The sequence below is a fragment of the Lepisma saccharinum genome, chromosome 26 (assembly GCF_977018435.1).
Source record: "Lepisma saccharinum chromosome 26, izLepSacc3.1, whole genome shotgun sequence".
In the NCBI taxonomy this organism is placed as follows: Eukaryota; Metazoa; Arthropoda; class Insecta; order Zygentoma; family Lepismatidae; genus Lepisma; species Lepisma saccharinum.
Genome location: NC_139254.1, coordinates 49887431 through 49915301, shown reverse-complemented (window position 1 = coordinate 49915301; position 27871 = coordinate 49887431). Strand labels below are relative to the sequence as shown.

Below are 27871 nucleotides of genomic sequence, written 5' to 3'. Positions count from 1 at the left end.
AGAGTCAAAAAATTAAGAAGTGATTTACAAGCTTTACAAACCACACTCAATGCCAGTCTTCAACTAGAAATTAAAAATTTACAATCACAATCCATAGACCCTCTTCTTAAAATTGATTCTGAACTCAAATTGCTGCTTCAAAAATATACTGATTTGGCTACATTAGATAATTTTCAAAATTTAGAGGAAGCTGTAGCAGCTCTTCAAGCCAAATTTAAGACCCAGGCCACCAACTCTGAGCAATTGAAACAACAATTGGAAGAGCAGATAAATAATGTCCAGACACAGCTCCAAACAATTGTCAAAAGCATAAAATCACAAGAAGATTTTGATCTAGTGATTTCCACTCTAATAGAACAGATTCAATCACTACAGATACCTAATCTGGACCCTCTGAACAATGCCATAGCCGAGGTTAAAGAAAAAATTGAGACACTTGAAAATTTTATGAACAACTTGCCATCTTCTGATGCTTTGAGTGCTATAACTCGTAGTGTTGCCAACATCAAGCTGCAACTTGAAACATATGAAGATTTTGGAAAAATTCAGAGTACCATAACCCATCTTGAGGGTACAATAGCAACAGTGCAAAGTGATCTGACAAATGTACAAGAATCTCTAGAATCTCGCCTGCCTGGTATTGTAGACACCCTTGTCAGTGTCCAGCAACAGATCACAAAACTTGAAAACCTCAACACTGAATCTGAGCTATCTCATTTTCATCACTTGATCGATGATATCCAAACAAAACTTGAAATTTTACAACAATCAACACCTACTCAGGCAGACATAACCCTGCTCCAAGATGCTATGCAAAGTGTGGCTGATGCTTCTGAATTAAATGATGTGAAATTGGCACTTGAATCTTTGCAGAATACTGTATCAAATCTGCCTACATCACAGGAACTTAAAAATATTAAGAGAGCTGTGAATCGCATATTGAAATCAGAAGATATCAAGAATATCCAGACAGAAATCAAACAACTTACTCAGACAGTGGCCACTCTACCAACTAATCAACATATTAATGAACTGCATGCCTTGTTTGAGGATATCAGAAGACAAGTCCATGATCTTACTGCTCAAAATTCAAAATTGGCAGTTGTTGAAAATTTACAGCAAATTGTAGCTAATATCAAGCAACAGCTAGGAAGCATGGAATGCAACCAAGCAAATGCTCTGTCTGTTTTTGCCACCCAGCTTCAAGAGATTGTGCAACAATACAAAAAACTTGTTGTGGACATAAAGATCAAGCCAGGCCATGATGAAGTTGTTAGGACTATCAATGAGCACCTTGAATCTGTAACAAGTAGATTGCTTACAGCAGAAAAAGAAATAACTGGCCTAATCGAGAATCCTAAACATACAGTAATTCTTGAATTGTACAGTATCCCCAACAAAGAATATGATTCACCATTTACACCAGGTGGCAAAATATATATGCAGTCCCCTGCACAATTTTATTACCAGTTTTTTGTTGGGGGCACACTTAGACCAATCAAGATCAAATATTGGCTACAACCACAAGCACACCACTACCCTACCTTATCAATAACAAATGCTGACAACAAACCAAAGGTCACCAGTGTAGAGTTAGAGGATTTTACAGACCCCAATACATTAGAGACATCTTATGCTGAAGATGATGGTTCTCTTGAATTTGAAATACAAATAGGAGACAAATTATATTTAGAAAATCCTGTAGTATCAGCTGCTGAACACCCTATAGTTGCAATATTCTTGTTTACATACTATGTCTAGACAAATTATTGTTGATGAATTACACAGACAAGCCAGACATAATTATAAGAGACTGCCAGTGGTTACAAAAGGCATAGATGATTTATGGCAGTGTGACTTGGTTGAGATGGCAAGTGGACAGCTGAAAAACTTAGACAAGATCAACAAGGGCTACAAGTATCTACTCACTGTCATAGATACATTTTCAAAATTTGCCTGGGCTGTGCCACTCAAATCCAAGACTGGAAAATGTGTTACAGAAGCCTTCAGGACAATCATCAATCAGAGTGGAAGATCACCGCGATATCTGCAAACAGATAATGGCAAAGAATTCTATAATTCGGTGTTCCAACAATTTATTAAAAGCCAGTCAATACAACATTACTCGAGTTACAGTGATCTCAAGGCCTCTATTATAGAAAGATTCAACAAAACCCTAAAAAATCATATGTATAAACAATTTACACTTCAAGGTAATTATAAATGGCTCAGTATCCTACCAGAACTTCTACATAAATATAACAACTCGGTCCATTCCACAATCAACATGAAGCCCTCTGAGGTAACTTCATCTGATGAGCAAAAATTGATCAGTACTGTTTATTATCCTAAATATCAGCCAACAACAAAAAAAGCTAAATACAAGGTTGGTGATCAAGTAAGAATCAGCAAATATAAGCACTTATTCAAAAGAGGCTTTACCAGAAACTGGAGCACTGAATTATTTACAGTGGTTCAAGTTAAACCTGGGACCCCTAACACATATATAATAAAAGATCACCGAGGAGAAATTCTCAAAGGCAGGTTTTATGAAGAAGAACCCAGCAAAACTAAGCAGCCTGACACATATCTCATAGAAAAAATCATCCGCAGAAAAGGCAACAAGATACTTGTCAAATGGCTAGGACTTCCAGAATACGGAAACCCAATAATGGTAAATACAGAAATAAAATTAACAATTTTCTAGACATTGAAACATATATAAATAAACATGAAAAGGCCAATTATTGATGATCTTAAATTAAGAGATTATCTTGTAAAAAGATTTAAAGAATGGAAATCAGAGAACCGAGGAATCTCTGAACAACACAAGCAAACAGAACTACCTATTATTGATGCTATTAGTGAATTAGGTAAAAATATCAAAACTGTTACAGAGCAAAATCAAAATTTGATCACAGAGCTTGTACCTGTAGCTGCTAGGAACATATTAGATTATCCAATCACCCCACTTTCTAGTATTCATACACCTAGTCCTGTTCCTCCTCGAAGAATTGAAGCTACTCAGGATCCTATTTAATTGGGTCTTCTTGCTCAAAAATATTTAAGCACACCTAAAGACAACAAAGATGAGGTTTTTGGCCTATATGCTGACACAGAGCTTGATGGTAGCATCATACATAGAATTGGCAATTTCAGAGTAACATTTATGGGAGATGATCTGATTGTATATTCAGAATCTCATCTTGGAGAAAGAGGTGCTTTTGTTAAGTACCCTGGCACACCTGGATTGTGGGAACTGATGACTAGGAAGAGACCTGGCAGCTATACAGATCAAGATTATGAGCATTACAAAGAAATATTAATAAAATCAGATGCTCTATACCAGAACAATGATCCCACACAAAAAAGAGTCAAGTCTAGCAGTGGAGCAAAATACAACAACTTAATCAAGCCCATATGGTCACAGATCAAGACTGGTAGTGGAATCAAACATTACAACACCCTGCCTAAAGAATTTGTTTTTGTCGATGATGTCAGGAAACTTGTAGATAGGTTGCTGGTGATAGCTGGGGAAGAAAATGCTGGTAACCGCAATTTTTACAATGAAAAGGTTGGAATTATGGACATGATAAGCACCAAATTGTCTAATTTTATAGTGAATGACACTAAGGGGATTGGATATCTTATAAAAATTATTAATACTCTACCCCCCAAATTTTGGAATATCTCTGAGGGTCGGGGGCTGGTTAATGACATCATAAACAAGCTGCCATTTGAACTACACATTCCAGGCTCTCAGTATTGTGGTCCCGGTACAAAATTGGACCATAGATTAAACAGAGGGGACCCTGGTGTTAATCCCCTAGATGCTGCTTGTAGAGACCATGACATAGCATACAACACACATTCTGATCTTGATAGGCGACATGTTGCAGACAAGAAATTAGAAGAGGCTGGATTTGGTAGATTTGTAAGCAAAGATGCTTCTTTAAGTGAGAGAATAGCAGCATTGGGGACCACCATAGCTATGAACACCAAACAAAAACTGGGGTGGGGTTTGTGATAAATTAAATAAATTTAAGCCACTTAATTAAGCTATGTAATCCCAGAATATGTATATAATAAACCTAGGATGAAGGCCAAGGGTGTTATGTATCAGATACCTTATGCAGGTCTTAAATCTCTTAAAACTATTGATAGTCTTTTAACCAAAAAGCAGCGCAAGAAAAAAAATTCTTGTCTTGCCAAGGGCCATGGTATGAAAGTATTACTTAGTACCCCTCAATTAAAAAAACTACAGCAATCTAGAAAAAATCACATGTGGGTGGCTTCATATTTACTATCCCGCCCATCTTAGCAGCACTTGGTGCTGTTGGGAGCTTGGCTGGGGGATCAGCTGCTATAGCAAAAACAGTAATACATGCCAAAAAGAATAAGGCAGAATTAGATGAAATGAAGCGCCATAATCTAGCTATGGAAAAACAAGGCAAAGGTGTTAAGAGAGCCATGAATAAGTATATAAAAAAAAGAGCCGCTTACAAACCAATATATTGAAGCTTTAATGAAGCCACTGGGCATCAACAATTTTAGAGGTGTGTACATGTCTGATTCTTTACCAGAACAACCACTCAACAAAGAGTGTGGCATAGTTAATTTGGATAAGTACAAAAATCATGGCACTCACTGGATCTGTTATCTTAAATATTTAAAAGATGAGGCATTTGTGTTTGATTCATTTGGAGGTATTCCACCTGAAAATTTAGTAAAATATCTAAAATCAACTAATCTTTATTACAATAATGCCTGTGTTCAAAATTTCAAAGATGTTAATTGTGGACATCTGTGTTTATCTGTTCTTAGATATCTGTCTCAAATAAATAAACCATCAATTGAAGATTTTCAAAAGGCCCTGTGGTATCTGAAACATCATGGGAGTATTCCATCTCAACAGCCAAAATTCAATATTGAAACTTAGATTACATGATGATATAGTGTATCCCAAAACAATAGCTCTCAGAGCATTTTATGGCATGTACTTGATCCCTGATATTACACACCACAACAACAAGATTGCAGTTGGTGACCAAAACATTGTCATCACTCCAGGGCAATATAATCTGTCTACTTTAAATGCTCAGTTACCCAGAGGTATAGTGTTAACTCAAAATTCTGTCACTCACAGAGTAGAAATTGTGTCTGCTACAGAAACAGTGGATCTGGGTACTATAGGAGAGCTGTTAGGATTTGAAAACAACACAAAACTTGAACCAGCCATCAAACACACTGCTATTAATATACCTAAATTCTTAGCCATAGAAACTCTAAATATTCACTGTAATGTGGCCGAGGGTATGATCACCAAATCAAATGGCATAGGCACTCACAAACAAACAGGCATCATTGCAACATTCAAACCTAACTCTGAATTTATGGAGCCCATCATCTACACTCCATCACCAACATTATATTTTCCTGTGTGCCATAATAGAATAGATTACATTGAGTTGATGGTCACTAATGAAAAAGACGAATTAGTTGATTTTGCTTGAGCCACAACAACTGCTATCATAGAGATTAATATTTTAATAAAAATACATACAAAAAAAATGGAAAATATTGAGAGTTATGAGCTACAATCATTCCCCCCAAACAGGAGGACCTTTGCAAATTTAAATCAACCCAACACAGAGATTGAGGTTGATCTTGATGTAGGGGATGGCTTTATACACCCCCACAGAGCAGATCTATACATCAAATTTGATGTTGTAAAGCTCGATGGTACAGATTATCCGGCAAATTCAAATATAAGATTGGTAGACAATTTTGTGCCACATCTGTTCTCTGAAATTGAGATCAGAAAACATGGTGTTGTTATAAACAGAGTGGATTACCCTGGTATTACCTCTACAGCTTTGGCCACACTAAAATTATCCAAGACCGAGGCTTCTTACTACAAAATAGGTGGATCTGAGGCTGGTGATAAAATAATATCTAAGAGCCACACAGTGCTGTTCCCCATGCGCCTGTTGCCAGGATTCTTCTCAGATTACAAAGATATTATGTGGAAGGGTGGTTTAAGAATTACATTTAGAAGAGCTGCCAATTATAATAATGCTTTGATGAGGTACAGTACATTAAATTCTACTGGGGAAGCTCTGCCTAATACCCTACCTGATGAGGGCAAGTGCATTATTCAGACTATGGAGCTAAGAATTCCAGTTGTTGAATATGAAGCCAGTTATGCTCTTAAATACAAAGCAGATATCCTAAAAAATCCACAGGTGCCTTTACAATTTCATACATATCAATGTGTGCAGAAGCCTGCCACTGGAAGCTATTATGAATTTGATGCTACAAACTCATTCTCCAGTATACAATATGACATGCCAGATTTTGTGGTGGTATTGTTTCAGACTGGAAGACACAATAACCAGGAAAAAAAATTCAAGTAAATTTGATAACTGCAACATCAAGAACATATATCTTAAAAATGGCAGAAATGAGGTGTTTCCTAGAGAAAATTATAATTTAAACATGTCCAAGGATGATTTCCTCAAATTGTATGAAGCATTTACAGCATACAAAAGGGTCACTACTGGCAATACTGACATGTATTACACACCAGATGAATTCAAAGCACAGAGACCCATGTTTGTCATCAACACCTCAAAAAGGAAACAAGTTGTGGTTAATGACAGGACAAACATTAAAATTATCTGTGAATTCCACGATACACTCCCTGATGACACTATATGTAGTGTTATTCTTATAGGTGAAAAATCATATGTTTATGATGTAAGAAATGAGAGAGTCACAGAGCAATTCTAGAAGGCCTCTGCATATTACATTGTCTTAGTATTAGATATATGAGTTGAGCCTGGTGTCCAATTGAACTTAAACCGGAAGTGGACCAAAAATGGACCGGAAGTGGACCGGAAGTAAATATGTGTGGGTGTGGGTGGCTCTTTGCCTTAGTTTTAAGTGTAGCAAAAACAATATCAAGAGGGCCATATTTTTAACAAGCTTATGGACAACAATCTCACAGATGTAGCTTTTGTAAGTGTAGGCAAATCAATCTGAGGGGGCTCATCATTTCACGGGAAATTCCCGAGGGCATTTTTACAAAAATCTTGGGTTAGACAGAGTACCACACTTGAGCAATAAGCTCATATGCACATCTTGAGCTAGTTTTAAGTGTAGCCAAATCTGCCTGAGGGGGGGTTAATCATTTCTCGGGTTTATATTATAGTATTTTACACTACTTATTATATATCAAATTATTAGGAAACTCATGAACATTGTATATTTAAGCATGAAATTCTTGGAAACAGTAGCGATCTCACACAACATACATATACATTACATATTGAGCACATGTTATTCGTACGATTTTCTAGTTTCTTTTAGCACAATTTACACAGTGTTTTCTTATTTTTACTTTTGTCATGTAATGGAGGTTTAGGAGGAAATTGACTCTCAAGCCTCTTTTTGGACTTACTGTCATTGGCAATGATCTCTTTCTGTTCGAATACTGTCCAATCAACTCCCGAGCAATGCTTTGGCGAAACTCTAGTGAAGTCATTGTCTTCCCTGATTCTGTGCACACACATTTGAAAAGCTTGCTGTACACTATGTATGAATTATTAATTCCAATATCAAACAAAAAATAACCTGAAGTAGTACTTAATTCTTACTTTACGGTCAACTTCATAAGTAACTTTTTTCTGATCCATGAGATCGACACCTACCATACACTCCTGACCATCAAAGGGCAAAAACATTTATTTTCTCAGAATTACCTTGAATGCGTCTTTTTACATTTATTATTAGGATTGGTGATATGAAATTTGATAAAATATACACTGGGCTATTGTCTTTCCACGTGATGCATGACATACCATTAGTATTCATTGCATAAATATCCCCTCTCTTAATTTATTTGTCCGTTGGGAAGTTTTTTGGCATGTTTTTTTCTGTTTGTGATTACAGTGCCACAATCTTTTATGTTCTCTTCTGCTAGAATGTACTGTAGAACAGGCGAATCAAGAGCACAAATGGATTTTGTTAACTGCAGTATCACACTCTCTCCAAGACCCACTTCTGCATGACTTGCCCCTTTCTTCCCTGTGTATAGGTCAAATTCATACAGGTATCCAGTTTCTGATTCACACCTGCACCTCATTTTGAAACCCCACTTTATAGGTTTGTTCTTTATATACTGTTTCATAATGTTATGTCCTTTGAATTTGACCATGTGTTCGTCTATTCCCTCTGTTTCAGATGGACTCAAAGCGGCTTGGAGCTCTTATTTAGATGGTCCATTACTGGTCTCACTTTGTAGGCCTGGTCATACATTGGACTATTTCTGTTTGGTTGAGCCTCATTATTTGGGAAGTGCAAATACTTCCTAATTTCTTCAAAACGATGTAAAGGCATTACTTGTTTAACGTAAGGAACACTTAAATCAGGTTCCGTTGACCAATAACTTCTAATAGGAGGTAGAACATGGTACCTCATTATTACATTCATACCTAAGAAGGCTTTCATTTCTGCACTGTTTATATCAAAAACCACCCCGTTTTGCTGAGCATATCGGCAAGTTTCCTCGACTATAAATTTGATTAACTCATTGAAATTCATAACGGAATTGAAAATTTCAATTGGTTTTGGGACACAACCACTTTCTTCTACATTGAAAACAAGAACTTTCCCATAATCAAAATTTTCATTAATGCTAAATTTCCTTGGCTTGTAACTTCTATTCCACTTAAAATCTGGAACACTGAAAGCACTATGTGACTCAGGGTTTTGAACAGCTCCATGAGGACTTTCAGAATTAGGCTCCATGATGTCCGTAACTGTCAATCCCTCTCTTGAACAAGTAACTGCAGGTTCAGGATCGTCTATGATGACATTAGTTTCTCCTGCATCAATGTCTTCTATTAAAAATAATTTATCCTCTTCATATAGAAGGAGATTGTCTTCATTGTCACTGTCTTCAGGTTGTAAAACTTGCATGATTTCTTCACCAAAAACAAGAAATTCACGTTGCTTTGACATCTTTCTGGGACAATATAATAAAAAAAAAACCGTTAAGAATGTAACATTTTATTACACACACACACACATATATACAATATATATTTTATGTAGATACAATTCAAAACTTTTTTTTACAAAGAAATGTTGTTTTTTCGAATTTGTAGAATTACCTACAAACATGCAGAAAGTTACCTTTGTCGTACATAGGGACATATATGTCCCAATCAGTTTCTGAGCCTGTAGCTCTTTCAAGTGCACCTGCAGGTAAGCAGAAACTCATCAAAATATGTTGTACAAACATTAATAATTACAAATACCAGAATTGTATTTATGAATTAGAAAACAATTGCAAGATATTTTACGAAACATAATCCAAAATGCAAGGCTATATACTTGCCACATTTAGATGCTTCTAAAACAGTATAAATAATACGTGTTGCCGACAAAAACACTTGAAACTAATAATATATATCTAGGAAGAAACGATAATAATATTTGCGTCCATGTAACCCCTATTATATGAAGAATGTTGATAAAATAAGACATGGGACAAATATGTCCCATGTACCTGAAAGGGTTAAACAGAATGTTATTTGGTGGATGGCGGATATTTTCTCGAACCTTGTGGATAGCTGGGGGATGCTTCTAATGGTATAAATGAGAAACAGGTGGAGCAATGCTTTACGTAAGTTTTTATGTTGGAAGTGCTTCCCCGAAGACACAGTGGAAATTGTAATTGTCACCTTGTATTCAAAGGGCCCAAGTTCAAAACTGCCGGAGGACAGATGGTGGTTCGTATCAGTCTTGATCAGCTGATCTGTGCATAAAGTGGACTCAAACCAAATACTAGGAGAGACGCCTAGCTGGGAGGATGGGATCCTCCTGCTCCTCCATTTCCCACTCTGCTCATAATTCATCATTCTTCCTGATTCTCACAATCAGCCAGAAGTGGCAGAAAATGTTCATAGATAAGAGCATAACTAAATAAACAATGAATCCTCATTGCCATGATTAGAAAAAGTTACAGAAAAGGGACGCAAACGTAGGAAAAATACATAAATTTGAAAACTGTGTATTTTAACGAAAGAAAATTGTCATTTCTGCAGGATAGTAAATAACTTTCTTTTACAATACGATAAAATATATTGAGGAAACTGATGTGCAAACTCGAGTGTTCTAAACATATTGTAATTTTAAAATTTGCGAACAAACATTATGATGAAAATAATTGTAATTCCAGAAACATTATCGTTCCTGTAACAATAATTTCTTGCCGGTGTGATCCTATACACCGACAATGCTGTTAACGTACTGAACCATTGCTTGCTGGCACTGTTGCTTTGTCAGATTAGTAGAAAATCGATTGCTCGTTTTTGCACTGTAAGTTGTGTTTTACACAGTAATTATCGATATTTTGCTGTCTGTTATGCCATCGATATCCACAGGATTTGTTCCAGGGGTGGCACAAACGGGGCATTTTTTCTTGGCGGTGTAGCAAATGAGGCATGATTCTCCACAAAATAGTGATGCAGATAAAAGAAATGGCTATTAGCCAGAATATATTCATATATGCCAGTTAGTTATCTGGATATTAGAATTATTCAGATGCTAATGAAATAAATTACGCAGATATTTATAACCGGTGATATAAAGATATTTATAATCTAGATTATATGTATTTCCATGTAATGGACTTTGTCTTTTTGAGTCTCTTGCAAAAGTAAGCAATATTATAGTTTACTTTTGACGCCATTGCCACTTTCAAAAATTACCTCAAAATGCTGAGAAAAACGTAGCTGTAGCGGAATTTTCGCTACAACTACAGGAATTTTGTAGCTTCGCTACAGCTACAACTACAATTTAAAACATGTACTGCCGCTACAGCTACCGCTACAAATCATGTAGCTAGCTACAGTAGCGACGCTACAAGTAGCTCGCTACTGACGAAACCCCATAAAAATGCATTAACCTGTAACATTGACAAGAAATGTAAAAGAGTGCCTATCAAAAATTCTTTGTTTCTATCTTCTTTTGTTATGGAATTCAAGAACATCTGAGTAATGTATTGGACCCAGTGGAGGAAGTTGCCCCCCCACCCCCACTTTTGCTCCCGCATTATGCTAAACCTTATGTACGAAGGGAAAGTAAACTGTCCTTGCCCACCTCCTACTTTTTGCACTTTGCCCCCCTAGTTTTGGAACCCAATCACCGCCACTGATTGGAACCCCCCCCCCCAAAAAAAATATGCAAATGCATAAAGATCCCAGTCTTAATGATCACTCTGCGTATGTAATAAAGTCATGGAGACTTCTAGCTTATAACAATCCCACTGCAAGTCTATGGTATTGCTTCAACCAAGAAGTGCCCATGAGTGTACAGTCACCGGCAATAGAAATTGGACACCTAGATTTTGAAATACTTGTTTCCCTACAAGACATTGTGTGTGTTACCTACATCGATATGAGAGTTTTTATAGCAAATTTTCAATGGCAACTTCTACCGCCGCCGTAGACTTACGCAATACACATAACGCCTTCAGGGAAACAAAAAATTTCAGGACCTAGGTGTCCCATTTTATTGATGGTGACTGTACATAGTTGGTTCTCCGGTGCAAGGCCGTAGGGTATAAGCAGCCTTGTGACCCTCTCCAACTGAAAAAAAAAGAGGGCCCCCGCAGATGGTAGCCACGTTGACGTTGTTGCGGGGCTTATCACCAAAAGCTACCTGTACCACTTCTACAATCTTTCTAGGTGAGAGGAAACAATGCATCTGCTTCATACAGAAGCTCCTGGTGGGTTCCAAGATGATTAGCTGAAGCTGGAAGACAACCAGTAGACTCCTCATCTTTCATCTTATACATATATGGTAAGTAGGAAAGGATGATCCAAAGGGTCCTGACCCCCACCCCCATGAGAGACTTACCAAATAAGTGACCAATTTATTCTGCGGCCACATAGGTGTAACACAACTACGCTAACGAATAGAATCTGTGAGTCTTAATAACAAGTAATTTGCTGGACAACGAAGTGGGATAGTCCAATTGCGTAGGAAATAAATCCGCCGCAGGTTTTTTTTTTACAGGTATACATGCTTATCGTTGTTTTTAATATTGTGAATGCAATGTACAATTAATGTCAATTTCTGGATCACATATGTGCACTATGTAAAAATATCTTGTTCTTATAATATCTCTTTAGGCATAGCTTATATTTTCATGTATCTGACAATATTCATACCCATGAAAAAATTGGTCAACGGATGAATACAGATTATGATTATTACCTATCATTGCTTGAACATAGTGGGGTCAAATTATCATACAACCTCTGAGGGATTCAGTTTCAGGTTTAAAATCACAGGCTGGGCATGATACGTTCGTAAGTGTACCTCACAAGCTTAACCTAATAATTACACAGGCCTGCAAAGGTTTTACTCCACGGAAGATTTAATGTGATATAATAAGTCAAATCAAGTGCCCTGATGTCAGATATTAATTTCAGTATATCACGTACAGATTTTGTACCATTCTACATTTTATTAATCGTGACAATGTAGCCAGTATTAGAAGCACTGCTTGTAACATTAGTAGAATTATATTTTAAATGCATAAATATGTTTGTTTGATGCAAAAATGTTTGTTTGATGTATGAGTATATACACACAATTTTCTCCGACACGACTTCTTTCATGTCTGATAACTTTGTAAATAGTCGGTAACACTGACTCCCACGCTGTTCAACGGAGGGCTTTGAACATGATTGCCGTGCGTATTGCATAAAACTGACAGCTAAGGGGCTGTTGGCCACTGTACCCCGAAGATGTTCACTTCGCTGTGCGAACAGTGATGCAAGCGACAATACTTTTTCATTCGGCACCAGAGTGCAGCATATACAAGGCATGTCTAGGGGGATTCGAAAAGGTCTGTGCTACATAGTTGCAAACTTTAGCAAGAAGTCGCTAAACCTGGTGGATTTTAAGCAAATGAAAGTGCATATGTCTAGTGTGTGTTCTTTAGCCACTAATTCGGGCAAATCAGAAAGTGGTGTTATTCGCAATAGATTTAAATAGTTTGGACCAGCCATTACTAATTATACATAATATAATTAAAAGGGTGTTAGTTGTATATATAAAAAAAAACTTTCATTATTTCAAATATAGGGTGAAATTGTTGAAAATAAATTGAACTGTCATTCTCACTTTTTCAATTGAAGATGAAGTTACAAGAGAGAGGAGTAAATCTGTGTTCAATATACAAACTCTATTGTGAACACCCCTACGTGAGCCTCACGCGATGCCATGGGTGGAGTTTGAGCTTTTGCTATGGGGGGGGGGGGGCACACTCTGGGAAAAGCATATGATGTGCCTGATGGTTAATGAATATCCCCTAGTTTATAAGGGGCCCGGAGGCCTTCCCCCGGAATTCTTTTTTAAAAAAGCATCTTAAAAACACCGAGTTTTAGGCCTTTTAGATTTGAAAATGTTAAATTTTCTCACATAATTAACAAATATTAATTAGTATATTTGTTGTCACTTTTAAAAGAAGCAAAACAGTACGATTATTGCATTTTGCATTTCATTATTTTTTTTATTGATACAATACTCGTATTACTTAAAAAAGTTACGGTACAATAGTAAGCTTCAGAAACTTTAGAAAAATTAAATTGAAAAGTTTTTTTGATGCCTCAGCAGTAACTGTTGACTCAACACAAAGTCATTTTACGTTTTTCTTTCTTCAAACTGTACACATCAATCAAATCGTCTAAGACCCGCTATTTACTTTCATGTCACGTAATTGTTTTATTAAAAATTTTGTTGTTTCTTGCCCGTGTTTCATGCATTTCATAGTGTGGTTGATGCTGAGTATTAATGAAAAATTAGTAAGTCAATAAATATTTAATGTTACCATTGTAAAAAATCCTTATAATATAATTTTTTTGCTTTGCGGCATAAGGGTAAATATTTGGCCTTACCTAATTTTGGTGTGCTGAATTCAAATCTGCATACCGTATGTAAGGGGAACATCCTGAACCCTTCACCCCACGACAGAGATAAACAATCTTCCCCATACTGGCGTCATTCGACGATGAATGTCTCGCGTACTAGTTAGGGATGGCCAGATCCGAAATCCGGATCCAAAAATTTTTTGGGTCCGGACCTTTCGGATCCGAAAAATCCCACATGAGCGCTTCTTTGGAAAGTAAGAATGTGTTTATAACATATTGTTACGTGCTAATATACATACACACACATTATATATATATATATATATATATATATATATACACACACACACACACACACACACACACATACATAGCATATTGTAGGTTAGTCGCGTGTTACTCACAAATCCAAAATATAAAAAAGGAAGTGTATACTTATATGTAAGTACAATTTTTAACTTTCTTTTTTTATAATATATATACGTACATATACATATACATATACAGCCGAAACAAAAAAAAAACATGTATTACTTCCTTTGAGCCCCTCTATACACCTGCCAAAGTTTCATGGAAATCGGAGGGGGACACTTAGATAACCTCCCTTGTTAGATTTACACTTTGTAATTATATAAAACTGCATATATTATAATGTCTTATTTTCATTTTTAAAACTGTAACCGTAGAACAATTGTATAATTTTTGTATAACATTTCTATCTTGTTAAATGTGTTAAAGGTTTCATCCTGGAATGGAATGTTTCACATTTATGTGTGTTTCCATTTCCAATACATTCGAATGAATATATATTCGTTTCAATGGAATTTACAAAATCACCTCTGACATTTTATGTTAAACAAGTAAGATTATTTTTGTGCACGAGTGTGTTAGCCGATGAATAGCACATTATTTTAGGAACAATACTTGAAAAAAAATCTTGTAGGACTAACAAATGAAAAATTTCTTTGTAATAGAAGATCGTAATACCTTTTAAGGTGTGGTAATATTATAATGGGATTGAGATACGAAACTATCAGATCCGGAACTTTCGGATCCGGATCCAGATCCATTTGGCCACCCCTAGTACTAGTGCCTTCCGCCCCCAGGAAATACAAGATTGCTCGCTGCTCTTCACTGGCCTCAATATGCTGGACGGCAAGTCCGTGCGTATCTGCACTTCACACAGCTCACGCTCACACTGCTTCACACAAGCCTGTGATGTGACTGCCATCTTTCGGGCAATAACTAAACTCCTTCCAGTGGCAGGTGTTACGTGGAGCCGCAACATCTAAACATTGATATATATAAAGTGGCCTGTTTTCCACTGACTGACCCTTACGTTATGAACATTTCAAAAATATTGTGTTGACCGTTGAACACCTTATCTTTAACCCTTAACTGGTGACATGGGATTTGAGCTACCCCACGAATACTTTGAAGTGACTGTACTTACATATTAAAATCACATCTGGTACCTGGAATGCTGAGTACCTTACAGCCAGTTCTCTAGCAGCTGTGCGAGGATGAGGTTGTGTTGACTTGTGTAAACAGTCCGGTGAAATATTGTTGCATATGCCAAGTGGGGTGGACTAAACCAACATCACCACTTACATAACATTTTATGTACAATATATACAGTATAAAGTGAATGAAAAATGCATCAGTGTAATCTGATTGTAGAATATTTTTATTATTCTCTATATCTATGTCCTAATAATCAATATTTTGTAAGAATTTGGGTCTTTCCCTTCTTTATGAGATGCAAAAATTAAAAAATGTGAAGGTGTGTATTTTTTGCTTTTCATTTTCCATTTTAAAATAAAATAGCATTTATGTGTATTTTCTGTAATGTTTTGTCTAAATAAGTGATGTAATTATGTTAATTAAAATCAACTTCATTCAATATCTTATTTTTTAAAAAATATATTCACAACCATTCCTTTGTGAAGACACCTTTTTGTTTGGGGTTTGTCTCCCCTCACTTCACCAGTTACGTCCCAAAAAATCCACCTCACCAGCTAAGGGTTAAAAAAGGGACTGAGGCAAATCAAAAGAACAACCGTGCCTTATTTGCAATACTATCTGAATTATTCAATTCAGAAATCCATATATTTCTTGTGTGGGAAAGCAAAATTCCTGTAATGTTCAACTTAATTTATTTATAAACATGATTATTTAATTTACAGCGATTTGACTAAGAAGTGGTGAAGACCACACATACATAAGTGGATATAATGTACAATAACAGCTAATTGTTACTAAATAAAGCACAAGGAATTTAAATAACCTTTCACCAAATACAAAAAAGAAAAAAATATATGGTCACAACAGTGATATTACACAGATACTAACTTTTCTAACTGATACAATGAAAATGTAACAAAAATAGTCTCTGTTCTTACATACGCAAAAGCTAGTTACACATACAAACACACACACACACATATAACCCCCCCCCCCCCTTAACACCTATATACATTACACAGACTAAAATAAATTTTCTATACAAATATGTACAAGTCACACAAGAAATTCATAATCAGGTAAGTACAAGCTAACAATTGAATACAAAATCCTAAACAAAATAAGCAAGTAGCTAATAAAATATAAAAACAGTCTGAGTTTTCTCATACAATGTTTTCCTTTTTTTCTTAACGCTTATGTTAAGCAAAAATGGAAAGTTAGCAAAGAATGCTGGCTAGAAAAATAATAAATGAAATTAGAAAAGAGAAAAAAACCTTGCACTTAAACGTTTGCAAAAAACTTTTATCATAATTTTACAAATAAACAATTCCAAACACTATTCTTATTTGTTAACCCTCTGTTAGGCACATGGGGTACCAGTGTCCCCCATCCATATTCATTACAAGATTGCAACACTGTGAACTATACTGCACATGAGCCCTTTTGTGTAGTTGAACATTCATTTTTTATCTTTATTCTATACCCTGTCCCAGCTACCTGTAGAGCAGGGTCGTGCACATCGGCAGAGGAGGAGGAGGAGGAAAATCGAGTGGTGAAAACGCAGCATTGCCAACCGTATGGTCCTGACCATACATGTACGGACGTACGGTCCAGATCTTAGTCCGTATGCTAAATGCACGGCTTGTCAAAATTTGCTCTTGCAGTTTTATCCCTAATATTTCCCTAAGAAATTCTTAAACCAATCATACGGACCTGGAGACAAAAATATGGTCCAGTTCGTTTGCCATGTGCGTTCGGGATTATCCTTTTCAAAAGTTTGCAATGCTGCTTAGCGAAGGAGGAAATCTGGTAACTCCCGTCGCCCATTACACAATCCCGTTTCTCTCACTGTTCATTGGTTGCACAGAGACTTGTTCTCGTTCACCTGGTCTACAGTTAGCTGGTACAGAGTTTAAGCTCTGCTGCATTGTTCTGTTGCACTTCTAACACACAATATTATAAAGTTAACGTCAGTCGCATGCTGGGGGGACTAAATGTAAAAAAAATGGAAAGTGTTCCCCTCCTGTGCTTTGCACCATGCCATGAAGGTGTTTAGGGTGTGTGGAGTTAGGGCCCCACACTTTCTTAACCATGGTGGAAGGTGGTGGTGATGTGATCAGTACCAAACTCCTAGCCACCTTTAGCTTCCAGTTTCCTCCAGGTACTCATTTTATATGACGCTGGAGCAACTTGAACAGGTGTAAAAAAAATCCCGATTCTCCCCCATCAGGGATCGAACCTGGGTCTCACACATGGTAGTCAGATGCCGTAACAACTACATACATAACAAGAAACATACCAAACCGAGGAAGACAAAGCACACAGTAGATTCAGATGTTATACGGAAGAGGGTTAGTAAGGGGAGGACACATTAGGTATATGTTATCGACCAGGGGTGCACACAGGGAGGTTTCATGACGTGCCTGCGTAATGGGAATTTTTGGGGGGACAACATTTTATACCAATCCTATATAACTTCACACAGAAATGGGGAGGGGGGGGGTCGTTTCTTTTGATTGACTTGTTATTGATTTTTAGTTATGGTTTGCATGTACAGTTTTTCTACCTACCTGTTTGTGATCGCGGCGATAGGGTTGAAATGAAACACCACCTCTTATGCCTTTAGAATCGGTTTGGTTGGGGGATGGGAGCATGCTGTTCGCATTAATACGAGGTTAGTCAAGCAGACAAACTGCTAAGTATAAGGTTCAGTACACTAACAATGGAAGTGAGCAGTTTTGTACGTTATATGTTAGCAACCATGAAAATGAGACTAAAGTAAGTATATATTGCTTAAATATGTCTATTATATTGTTTCACAAATTTTGTCCGACCAAATAATTTGAGTACATAATTCCGCTCACATGGGGAGATGGATCTACCATTTTTGGGGGAGTGCATTATAGGCCCTGGGGGGGGGGGATGGGCACTCCTACTGACGGCGAAAATGAAATGGATTGTATGTCCAAAAAAGAACATGCCACTGCTTCATTGTTACATAATTAGGGGCATGGGAAGCAACTGTATACCAAGCATGCAACTTACATTAACTTTTTAATATTACATCACTTAAAAAGTGCAGCAAATCTTATAAGACAAAGAAAATGTTCAGCATGCATGCACAGTGTAATACACAGTTTATTTCATACCTTAGAGATAGTGAAAGGGTTGGGTGACAAGTGTACCCCACGAGCCAGTGTATGTTACAGAAAATTACATGCTTAATGCAGGGTTAATATAAAATGCCAGTACATAAAGCAATACTGTCAAAAGAACATTAAATATACCTATTTATACACTTTTACATAATAAATCAATACAGGCAAGTGCGGTAGCGATTCAGTTACACAGAGCTTGAGAAAAATAGTAGATTGACAAGTGACGTAAGTGTAAGTCGCGTTACTAACAATATTGCTAGTGAGTGCACAAAAGAACTCCCAACCATATTGTTGTTTTAAGGGGAGTCTACGAGATATGAAAATAAGCACTAATATCAGCTGATAAATCTCATGCTGTTTTTTTCACATATATTTGCAAGTTTCACACTCTACCCACATTTCACTATTAGCAAGGGTCTCCCCGGTGATGTAGTGGTAATGCTCTTGCTTTGTAATCAAGAGGTCATGTGTTTGATACGTGGTGGATGCACATAGTGGTTTAGAGCCCACTTTAAACAGTAGGTCCAGTCTCGATTAGCCTTTCTGTGCATAAAGTGTACTTAAAATTACACTCAGCACTACCACCATTAGTAGTAAAATTCCAAAAAAACACCTGACTTCATAGTGAAAAATTTCCAAACCAAGAAATCATGGCTTAGCATAAAAAAATAAGCTGTCATGAAATTTCCTAGAATCTTTGGCAGGATTTGAACCCCACTGATTCAATGGTAGAGTGGGATGCATAAATATTACCAACCAAATTGTTCGTCACCATGTATATTCCCTCTCATTTACGCAACAAGAGCTTCAAGAATGAAAACAAAGAAAGTGTCAAGTTGCTGATAATCTCCGCTCCAGAATATGCAAAAACTCGGTCCTTAAAAAAACACAGAGAAAAATTAATGAAAATAGTCCTGGACAATTTGCCAAGCAATACTAGTGCATCCCACTGTGCTAAACTATATTCTGTAAATGCTCAATGTGAAAGACACATTACTACAAGCACTTCAAAGGGAATATTACAAATAATAACAAGTTCCTTACAAAGTTTTACAACTAAACTAAAATTCAAATGCTTGTCTAGTTATGAAGGAAAACAACTTACGTACATTTTGAAGTCTATATTCAAACACTAAATTACGAATAAAGTTTCCCTGATTTTGAAAAAATCACCTCTTTCCAGGTTGCACACACTTGTAACCTCTTATATATATATTTCACATTGTTATACTTACATGTTTCAAGTGCAGAATGTGTAATTATTTGTGACTAAAAACCATCTATTCTAGTTCATTTTTCTTTCCAAATTCTATGTTTACATACATAAATTAACTCGAATAATGCTAGTTCATTGTAGTTTTTCATTTGTGAAAAAAATCTTTAATTGTTTTAAATACACTGTAATGCCCTTGTTTGGTTTTCCACCAAAAATAAAATCAAAGAACATAACCCAAGCTATGTACAAACCATTTCCATATAATCTAAGGCAGCGGTTCTTGAACTTTCCTAGACCGTGGACCCCCAAGAATTAACTCAAAGTTTAAACCCGGAATTTGCATCTTACATATTTATTTTAGTGTTTCATCCCTGATTTTCACCAATCCAAACCATGGAACACTTTGAGGGTATCGCGGACCCCAGTTGAAGAACCGCTGATCTAAGGTATTCCCCACTACATGACAAGATAGGCACAGCCAACCTTATTGTCCAATGATTCTACAACTGGCATAAATATCCTTGCACAACTGCTTGAATTCACTTCTTCATTGTTAAATCATAATACAGGGTGTCCCACTCGTAAGGGGCCCCGGAAAAAGTGTTATAAAAATCTTAATAAAAGAGGATATGGATTTCATGGCAGATGTTCTCATGTAACTCGAAACTCTTGTACACACACCTTAAAGGTAGTGTGTAGAAGAACAAACCACGCACCATCGACGAGTTACGTGAGAACATCCACCGTGAGATCCAGGCAGTCACGCCGAATACTCTGGCAGCAACATTCACGAATATGCAGCGCCGTGTTGAACTGTGTATACAGGTGGTGGGAGGTCACTTCCAGCACTTCTTGTAATGTACCTTCATTTCTCAACCATAAAGGTATGTCATGTACAAATTTGGTTTCATATCCTCTTTCATTAAGATTTTTATAACACTTTTTCCGGGGCCCCTTACAAGTGGGACACCCTGTATCATGAACAATGAAAATAGTGCACTCTCTACTTTATGCAAAATAGGCCAATACTCACCATGAAAAAAAAGGTAATCCTTTAGCATGAATATTCTAATTGTTCTATATTGTTTGAGATGCATGACTGTTCATTGTTTTCAACCCCACAATGACACTTTTAACAGACACACATTCATATCATTGGGTTTAGGAAATTAATTGACATTATATACCTGAAGTGTATGAAATGGTGCCGACGATCACTGTGGCTTGAACTGCACAAAAATAAACACGTTACTTCATACACCGTTGCAACAGAAAAACAGTGTTGCATTTAATAAGAGGCATATATCACAACATAACAAAATTGCACATGTAGAAACAATAATTTGTTGACATGAATTTCCACAAAAAATACAAATTTTGCATTAACTTTTCTTTCATTGTATCGAGGAAATAACAAAAACTAGTACAATTTTATGCCACAGTCATTACATTAAGCCTTTCACAACAAATTAACTTTGAGACATCACTTTAATTAATGCGTAACTTCTACATACACAATTTCCACGCATTATTATATCCTGCATTGGGGCATAAGGTAACACAAGTAACATGGTACTAGAATTGGTAATGTATTACTTTGTTGGTGCTTGCATTAGTACCATGTTACTTTTCCATCATTAACATGCTACCAAAATTGCTAAAGTAATTGTAATGGTACTACACGGTGTCTACCAAAATACCAAATCCAAATCTTGACTCTTTCTTGACATCTATTTAATCACCCCCCTTCCTATTTAGGTATAGTTGGAAAAATGCATACAAGAATATAATTATTAAGAAACAAAGTAAACAAATCCTAATCACAATTCAATACAATTTTAGATTCCCAAATATTCAAATTTATCAAATCCAAGTACAGGTTTACAGTAAGGTTGTTCGCTTTATATCCGACAATTTTCGATTCGGTGCTGGCCTATCATGCTGGAACTATGGGTCTGCTGGCGGGAGCAGTGTTGTGTCTGACCTTGTAGGTACGTGAGTGTTGGTAGTGAATTTTACCAAATGGCGCCGAAAATCAACCGGTATTGGGAGGGTTACGTAATGGCCCTTTGCATGCTAAGTTTTCGTACGTACGCATTGTGAAACAGCGTCGAGAGAATGGGTTAACACTCGGGGTGACTACTGCGAAAGCTATTGTGGCCCGTTACACACAACAGACTCTCCTTGCGAAACATTCACCCACGAAAACCACCAGGAGAAGGGCTGCAAGCAAACTGTCACCCGTAGTGCTGCAGCAACTTTGTTCGTCAGTGCAGGGAAAGTTTCCCTCGTGGCTTTATGGTTGTGATGGGATTCGGATATGAGGGTAAGTTGATGATACGCAAGGTGGACAAAAGGTGAAGATGAATGCCAGATACTTCCAAGACTCCATTCGGACACGTATCTATCGGAGAGACATCCCACAATTGTATGGAATGGACGCGAACCAGGTGATGATCCATATGGACAAGGCCTCGAGTCATACCGCCAGAACATCACTACGTTTTTATCAGGAAATGGCAGAGGAATTAGGAATTCGTGTCATTTCGTTTGAAGACATTCCTGTGAAAAGCCCAGATGCCAATCCAATGGATTTTTGCGCATTTGGACTGTTGAAACGACTTCTTAAACATCGCCGCCCGCGCACCCTGGATGGTCTATGGAAAGCTTGCAGGGAGGAGTGGGACAGAATTCCCATGCCTGTCCTGCACCGGAGATTGCTGCAATGGAAACTGCGATGCCAGGCAATTGTCCACAATGCTGGGGGTACAATAGAACATGATCGGTGGTGGCGGCACGGTATCTCTTAAGGTGAGTACCCGTCAAAAATGGTTGGATATAAAGTGAACAACCTCTGTATAACAATGTAAATTCACTATACTGAAAAAAATTGCAAACATTCTTCACCACAAGCATAATTTCTTGAATTTCTTCACCTACCTGTTGACACTCTGTACTATGTTACTTTGCATTACTTCAACAAGTTCAGTTTCCCAAGACACATGCATTGCTCTTTTGTTTTTAACCTGTGTACGCAACGTTACACTGGGAAACATGCACTACAAGAATGGATGAGATACCTGTGCAAACAGATAAATGTCTATTGTGTACCAAAGTAACTGTAATGCATTATTTTTTTAGTAACGTACCCTACTCTTATTTTATTCCTGCAATTAGCCAAGAGTATTTTGCATTTTTGTTATTTTACATCACATTTGTACTACCTTTGGCTAATCGTGACTGCGAGGATGAGTGATGATTAAATTAAATTGATGAAAATAGCACCCATGTACAGGCTTGGTTTTGAACCCGGAAACTTCAGTGACGAGATCCAAAGTTGACCATTTAACATGCTTCACCACAATTAACCCCCCCCCCCCATTTTCAGGTATATTAAAAATCACTTCTTTCTTTACTTTTGTTAGCTTCCTGGGGCCTGAGGTGCAAAATGAAAAGGAGTAATATTTGTGGTTTCGCAAATGTAACAGTCATTTAGCAAATAATCCTGGAAGCTATTTTTATGAGACTGAATACCTTTCCGAGTCTGCCCACCACCTCCCCAAAGTTTGATTCTGCCCTCTAAACATTAAACCCCAAGTTATGCCCATGGCCAAAAGTGATGTTAAATATATGCAAATATAACACATGCTTTTATGTAAAATTCTTGCAATATTTATATAATTTATGGAATCTTTAACATCATTTCAAATGCAATTTTTCACATCTTTACAGTGAAATTGATGACCCTTTCTATTTAACCAGTAAAGTATAAATCAAAAAGTAACCCCCTTAATAATTGTCTTCTACAACAATATTAATGTCATTCTTTACAGTGCTAACAGTACTTATGAGTAAAAAAAAAAAAAAAATAATAAGAATTGATGCTTCACGAACACCTGTCTTATCAAATTTATATAAATAAGCATATCTGTAACTGCACAGTGTCAATTTTTATGTTCAAGTAATTACACACAGCAATTGACAAAACTAATTAAAAAAAATAACACTATTATGCAACAAAATAATGTCATAAAATATGTTGACCAGGCAATTTTGCTTATCTATAATTATTATATAGTACAGTATTTCAATTTTTACATCACCATCAAACATATCTTTCTGCAAAATACTCTTGTGCAGTGGGCACATAAAAGAGATATCTAAGGGTCATTTCAATACATTATGTAAATACAACTTGGAATAGTAGTAATTAGTTGAAACAGGTTCCATATTCTCTCTCTCTCTCTCTCTCTCTCTCACACACACACACACACACACACATTTCTTACCAGGTCATACCACTCCAGGAGTATTTTTACATGCAAGTTGTTTAATGATACAAAAGCATTTCATAGTTTCTATGTTAGATTTATGAAAACCAAGTTGTACAACTTTGCAATATAATAATGCAAATGGCATATTTTAAGAAGCAAGTATATATTTGAAAATAATTTACTGTTAGTAGCATGTGTCTACTATCAATGACCAGACAATAAAAACGGATGAAGTGATTAGAATGTCTATTTTAATTTCTAACATCATGTGTAGGCACATGTAGACTTTCCGATTTTGATACAGTATAAAAAAAACTAATACGTGTTATGTATTCGTACTGATCTTATAAATGTTTCTTTTTTTACAAAGCAAGCCAAGCAAAGAAAAAAAGGCCCTCTGCTCCTCACCTGAACCATTCTACTCAAAACAAGACAAAATATTACAATACTCCCTTATATTGATTTTTATCTCTCAGGTATACATGATATACATGATAAATGGCCATATTTCACTGTATACAACACCATTTTCTTCAACATAATAATTATAAATATCTCTGTACATTTAATTCACTTCCTGCATAGGTGCATTTGAAACCCAATCTTGCATTCGTAATGTCTCTCCGATGGCACAGTGGTCACGTAATCACCTTGTAATCAAGGGGTCCCAGATTCGATACCTGGTGGAGGTACATAGTGGCTCAGATTCCACTTTGAACTGTAGGCCTAGTCCCAATTAGCCTATCTGTGCATAAAAGTTGATTTAAACCCAAACTCAAATTTTGGACATGCAGATTTTACAATTCCCCATCTTAATGGTCCTAATAAAGAGATAAATAAAGACACATATAAAGATATAATCTGTTATTTTCCCCCCCTTTATACATTTTTCACGATGGTCCCCTCAAAAACATAAAATTGAAGTTCCATTGTATGCAACCAGTAACTAATGATGTTTTCATACATGTATTAACAAAAAAAAAAAAAAAATTGGTTAACTGATACACAGTAGTTGAAAATACCTCAAAACTTCAACAAAAATAGTTCTATTAGATTTATAACATCCTTTGCACATGTTTAAATATCTTAAAAGACAAATGTATTTATTATCTTCCTAGAGGGTCCCGCACTGTGGGTATCAGGCATTATGCTTTTGGCTCCGGCTACGGGATGCGTGCAGGTTCGAGTTTCCTGGGGGAAGCGTAACAACTACTGAGATTTCGGCTTGCATGTGGGACCGGTAACCACCCACCATCGTGAGGAAATTGGAGAGCTACAAATGAGTAGCATATCCTACGACGACGACTGGGGGTTCATCATGCTGACCACACTTCACCCCGTAACTGTTGGATGATCTCCCACCTCGGATGAGGCATGTGGGAGTCAGGCCATCCGTCAGTAAGTACGCCCGGGCTCTGAAAGGGCTGTTGCGATATGGGTTACTATTATATGTTCCTAGAGGCAAATAACTTTCGGGCCTTCCCTCATGCCCTACTGGCAATGTTGTTGTCTTGTAATTAAGGGGTCCCAGGTTCAATACCTCGTGGAGGCATATAGTGATTCAGATCCCACTTTAAACTATAGGTCCAGTCTCTATTAACCTATATGTGTGCATAAAGTGGATGGAAAACAAAAAAAACAGGTATATTCGGAAGCCGTTCTCTTTGAAAAGTGAAGTATAAAACAAAATATAACTACAGTAATAACATGCTCTTCATAATTGTCACCTACAACAAAACTGCAGGCATATTTCTGCAGCAATGATAATCTTTATAGGTAAAACAACCAAGGCAGAGTGGTAAGCACATCACGCTACAACGCCAGGGGTCCCGGGTTCGAATCCCAGCCTGGGCATGGATGTTTGCGAGTGTTCATTCATCAATTTCAACATATCATCATTCCCCATCTTCGCAAATTAGCCAAAAGTGGCACGAAAAGCGGTAAAATAAAAGCAAATAACTCAGTTTCTGCTATGGGATCTTAACATTCAAATCAGGTGAGTTTAATTCTTTTTTGACTGACCCAAGTAAAAATTGTTATTTGATTCAATTTGATATCAGCAGCGTTACAAAAAATTCTGCTAATGGTGACTGATGGAAGCATAAAACGTATTATTTTGTTTATGGAGAATTCAAACCAGTGGAAGAGCAGTTTGTTAAGTAGTCATCAAATGTATTCAAATTGTTATTATTGAATTGCACAGTAAAAGCCATGTTCCATGCAGTTCAACTTTTTTCTGTTCCAATTTCATACACCTTCCTGACCGAGTGATTCCTGAGAGAACAAAGTTTGTGGAACCATCTTTAAAAATTAAAATACAAGTGCCTTTCGAATGGCCTGTTGTCAAAACTTGTTCAAACATAGGACATGGAACATGTATAACTAACAATTATAACGTATTAGTTTCCGTTAACATGCATTACTAAAAAAATCAGATTACTAGTTAGCTTATAGTTTCTTAAATATATCTTTTGTCAGAGTTCAGAGGTATTTTGAAATACACTCCAGTGATTTTTCTTTTGATATTACTGTACCACTGGCCTATCTCCTTCTCATAAAGCTATGGTCACAGAGATATATATTTAACAACAAAAGACAAAATACGACCTTTGTTAACAAATGCACTAGCCAACAGGTGGCATAAACACATGATAATAGTTCGCAGACATTCAAGGAATAAATAAGGCACAAGTCATACAGTAAATTTCTCCCCAACCCTTCTTTTACAATTACTTTCCTCATAAACTGTGCTTCTTCTTATCTTTGGTATATCTTTTTGAACACAAATGCATTGTAACAAAAGCAACAAAAGACAATATTTAGAGCTTTCAGAGACAGAAATTATAATAAACATATACCATACTTATCTCTTAAAATTATTATTGTTTCAAACAAAATAAAGTGTTGCGTTACCAGTGCAATAATCTTTTAAAAAATACAATAGCATCCTTGTCGAACATAATGTTGAATGCAGTCTTCTCTTAGCATTATTTACAATAAATGCATTCATAAAAATGCATATGGATTTCTACATTTTCAATATAATATGCAACAGATATTGCATATACATGCACTTTCAACCTACGCAGAGGCCAAAAAATGATATGTCTTCGCAATTTTTTTGAATTTAAAAAATCCTACTCTATAATATACCTGGAATATTATGCATGCTATAATTATTATTTCAAAAATATGATTACATATTCTGGACCTACGTACTCTTAAGTTATTGTATTGGTGCATGCTGCACTACTCCTTCGGTGCATACTCCCTGTCTCCTACGCAGTGAAAGGCAAACGGTGTTGTCTGTCCAGCCAGACCACATTAAAAAAGGCAAGATGCAGATTTTTCTCTTCTCCCGTTCATTTTATTCAGAGGCATTTCTTTTCATTCTCTTTTCTCGTGGTTTGCATCAATGCCGTTTCTTATACTAGAGTGGTCGTTCAGTCGAGATGATGTCTGACGTAGCAACTGCGCTTGGTGCCTCAACTGTGCTCGCTTCAGTTTGGTCATCAGCTGACTTGATTGCCAGAGCCAGTTTGCCTGCAATAAGAAAAGGTGTTACTACGTATCAAATTAATAATTTTAATATCTAGGTAATAATCAAAATCTAATTATTGATAACAACTCGTTTGAACCAGTTTCCAAATTCAAGTACTTAGGAATAATACTAACAAATGAAAATTATATTAAAGAGGAAATAAAAATCAGGTTTAATTCAGGGAATGCATGTTACTTTACTCTTCATAAACTTTTGTCTTCTCGTATAATATCTAAGAAACTAAAAGTTAAAATATACAAAACAGTAAT

General features: G+C 36.5%; 1 protein-coding gene across 1 annotated transcript in view; it reads right to left on the bottom strand.

Moving 5' to 3' along the window:
- Positions 1-16088: 16088 nt before the first annotated feature.
- Tmem18 (transmembrane protein 18) overlaps positions 16089-27871 on the bottom strand; it is a 46365-nt gene continuing 34582 nt past the window's right edge. The window contains exon 5 of the mRNA XM_083112671.1: positions 16089-27604. Within this exon, the coding sequence (XP_082968797.1) occupies positions 27449-27604 (156 nt within the window). The 3' untranslated portion in view covers positions 16089-27448. The remainder of the gene's footprint in view (positions 27605-27871) is intronic.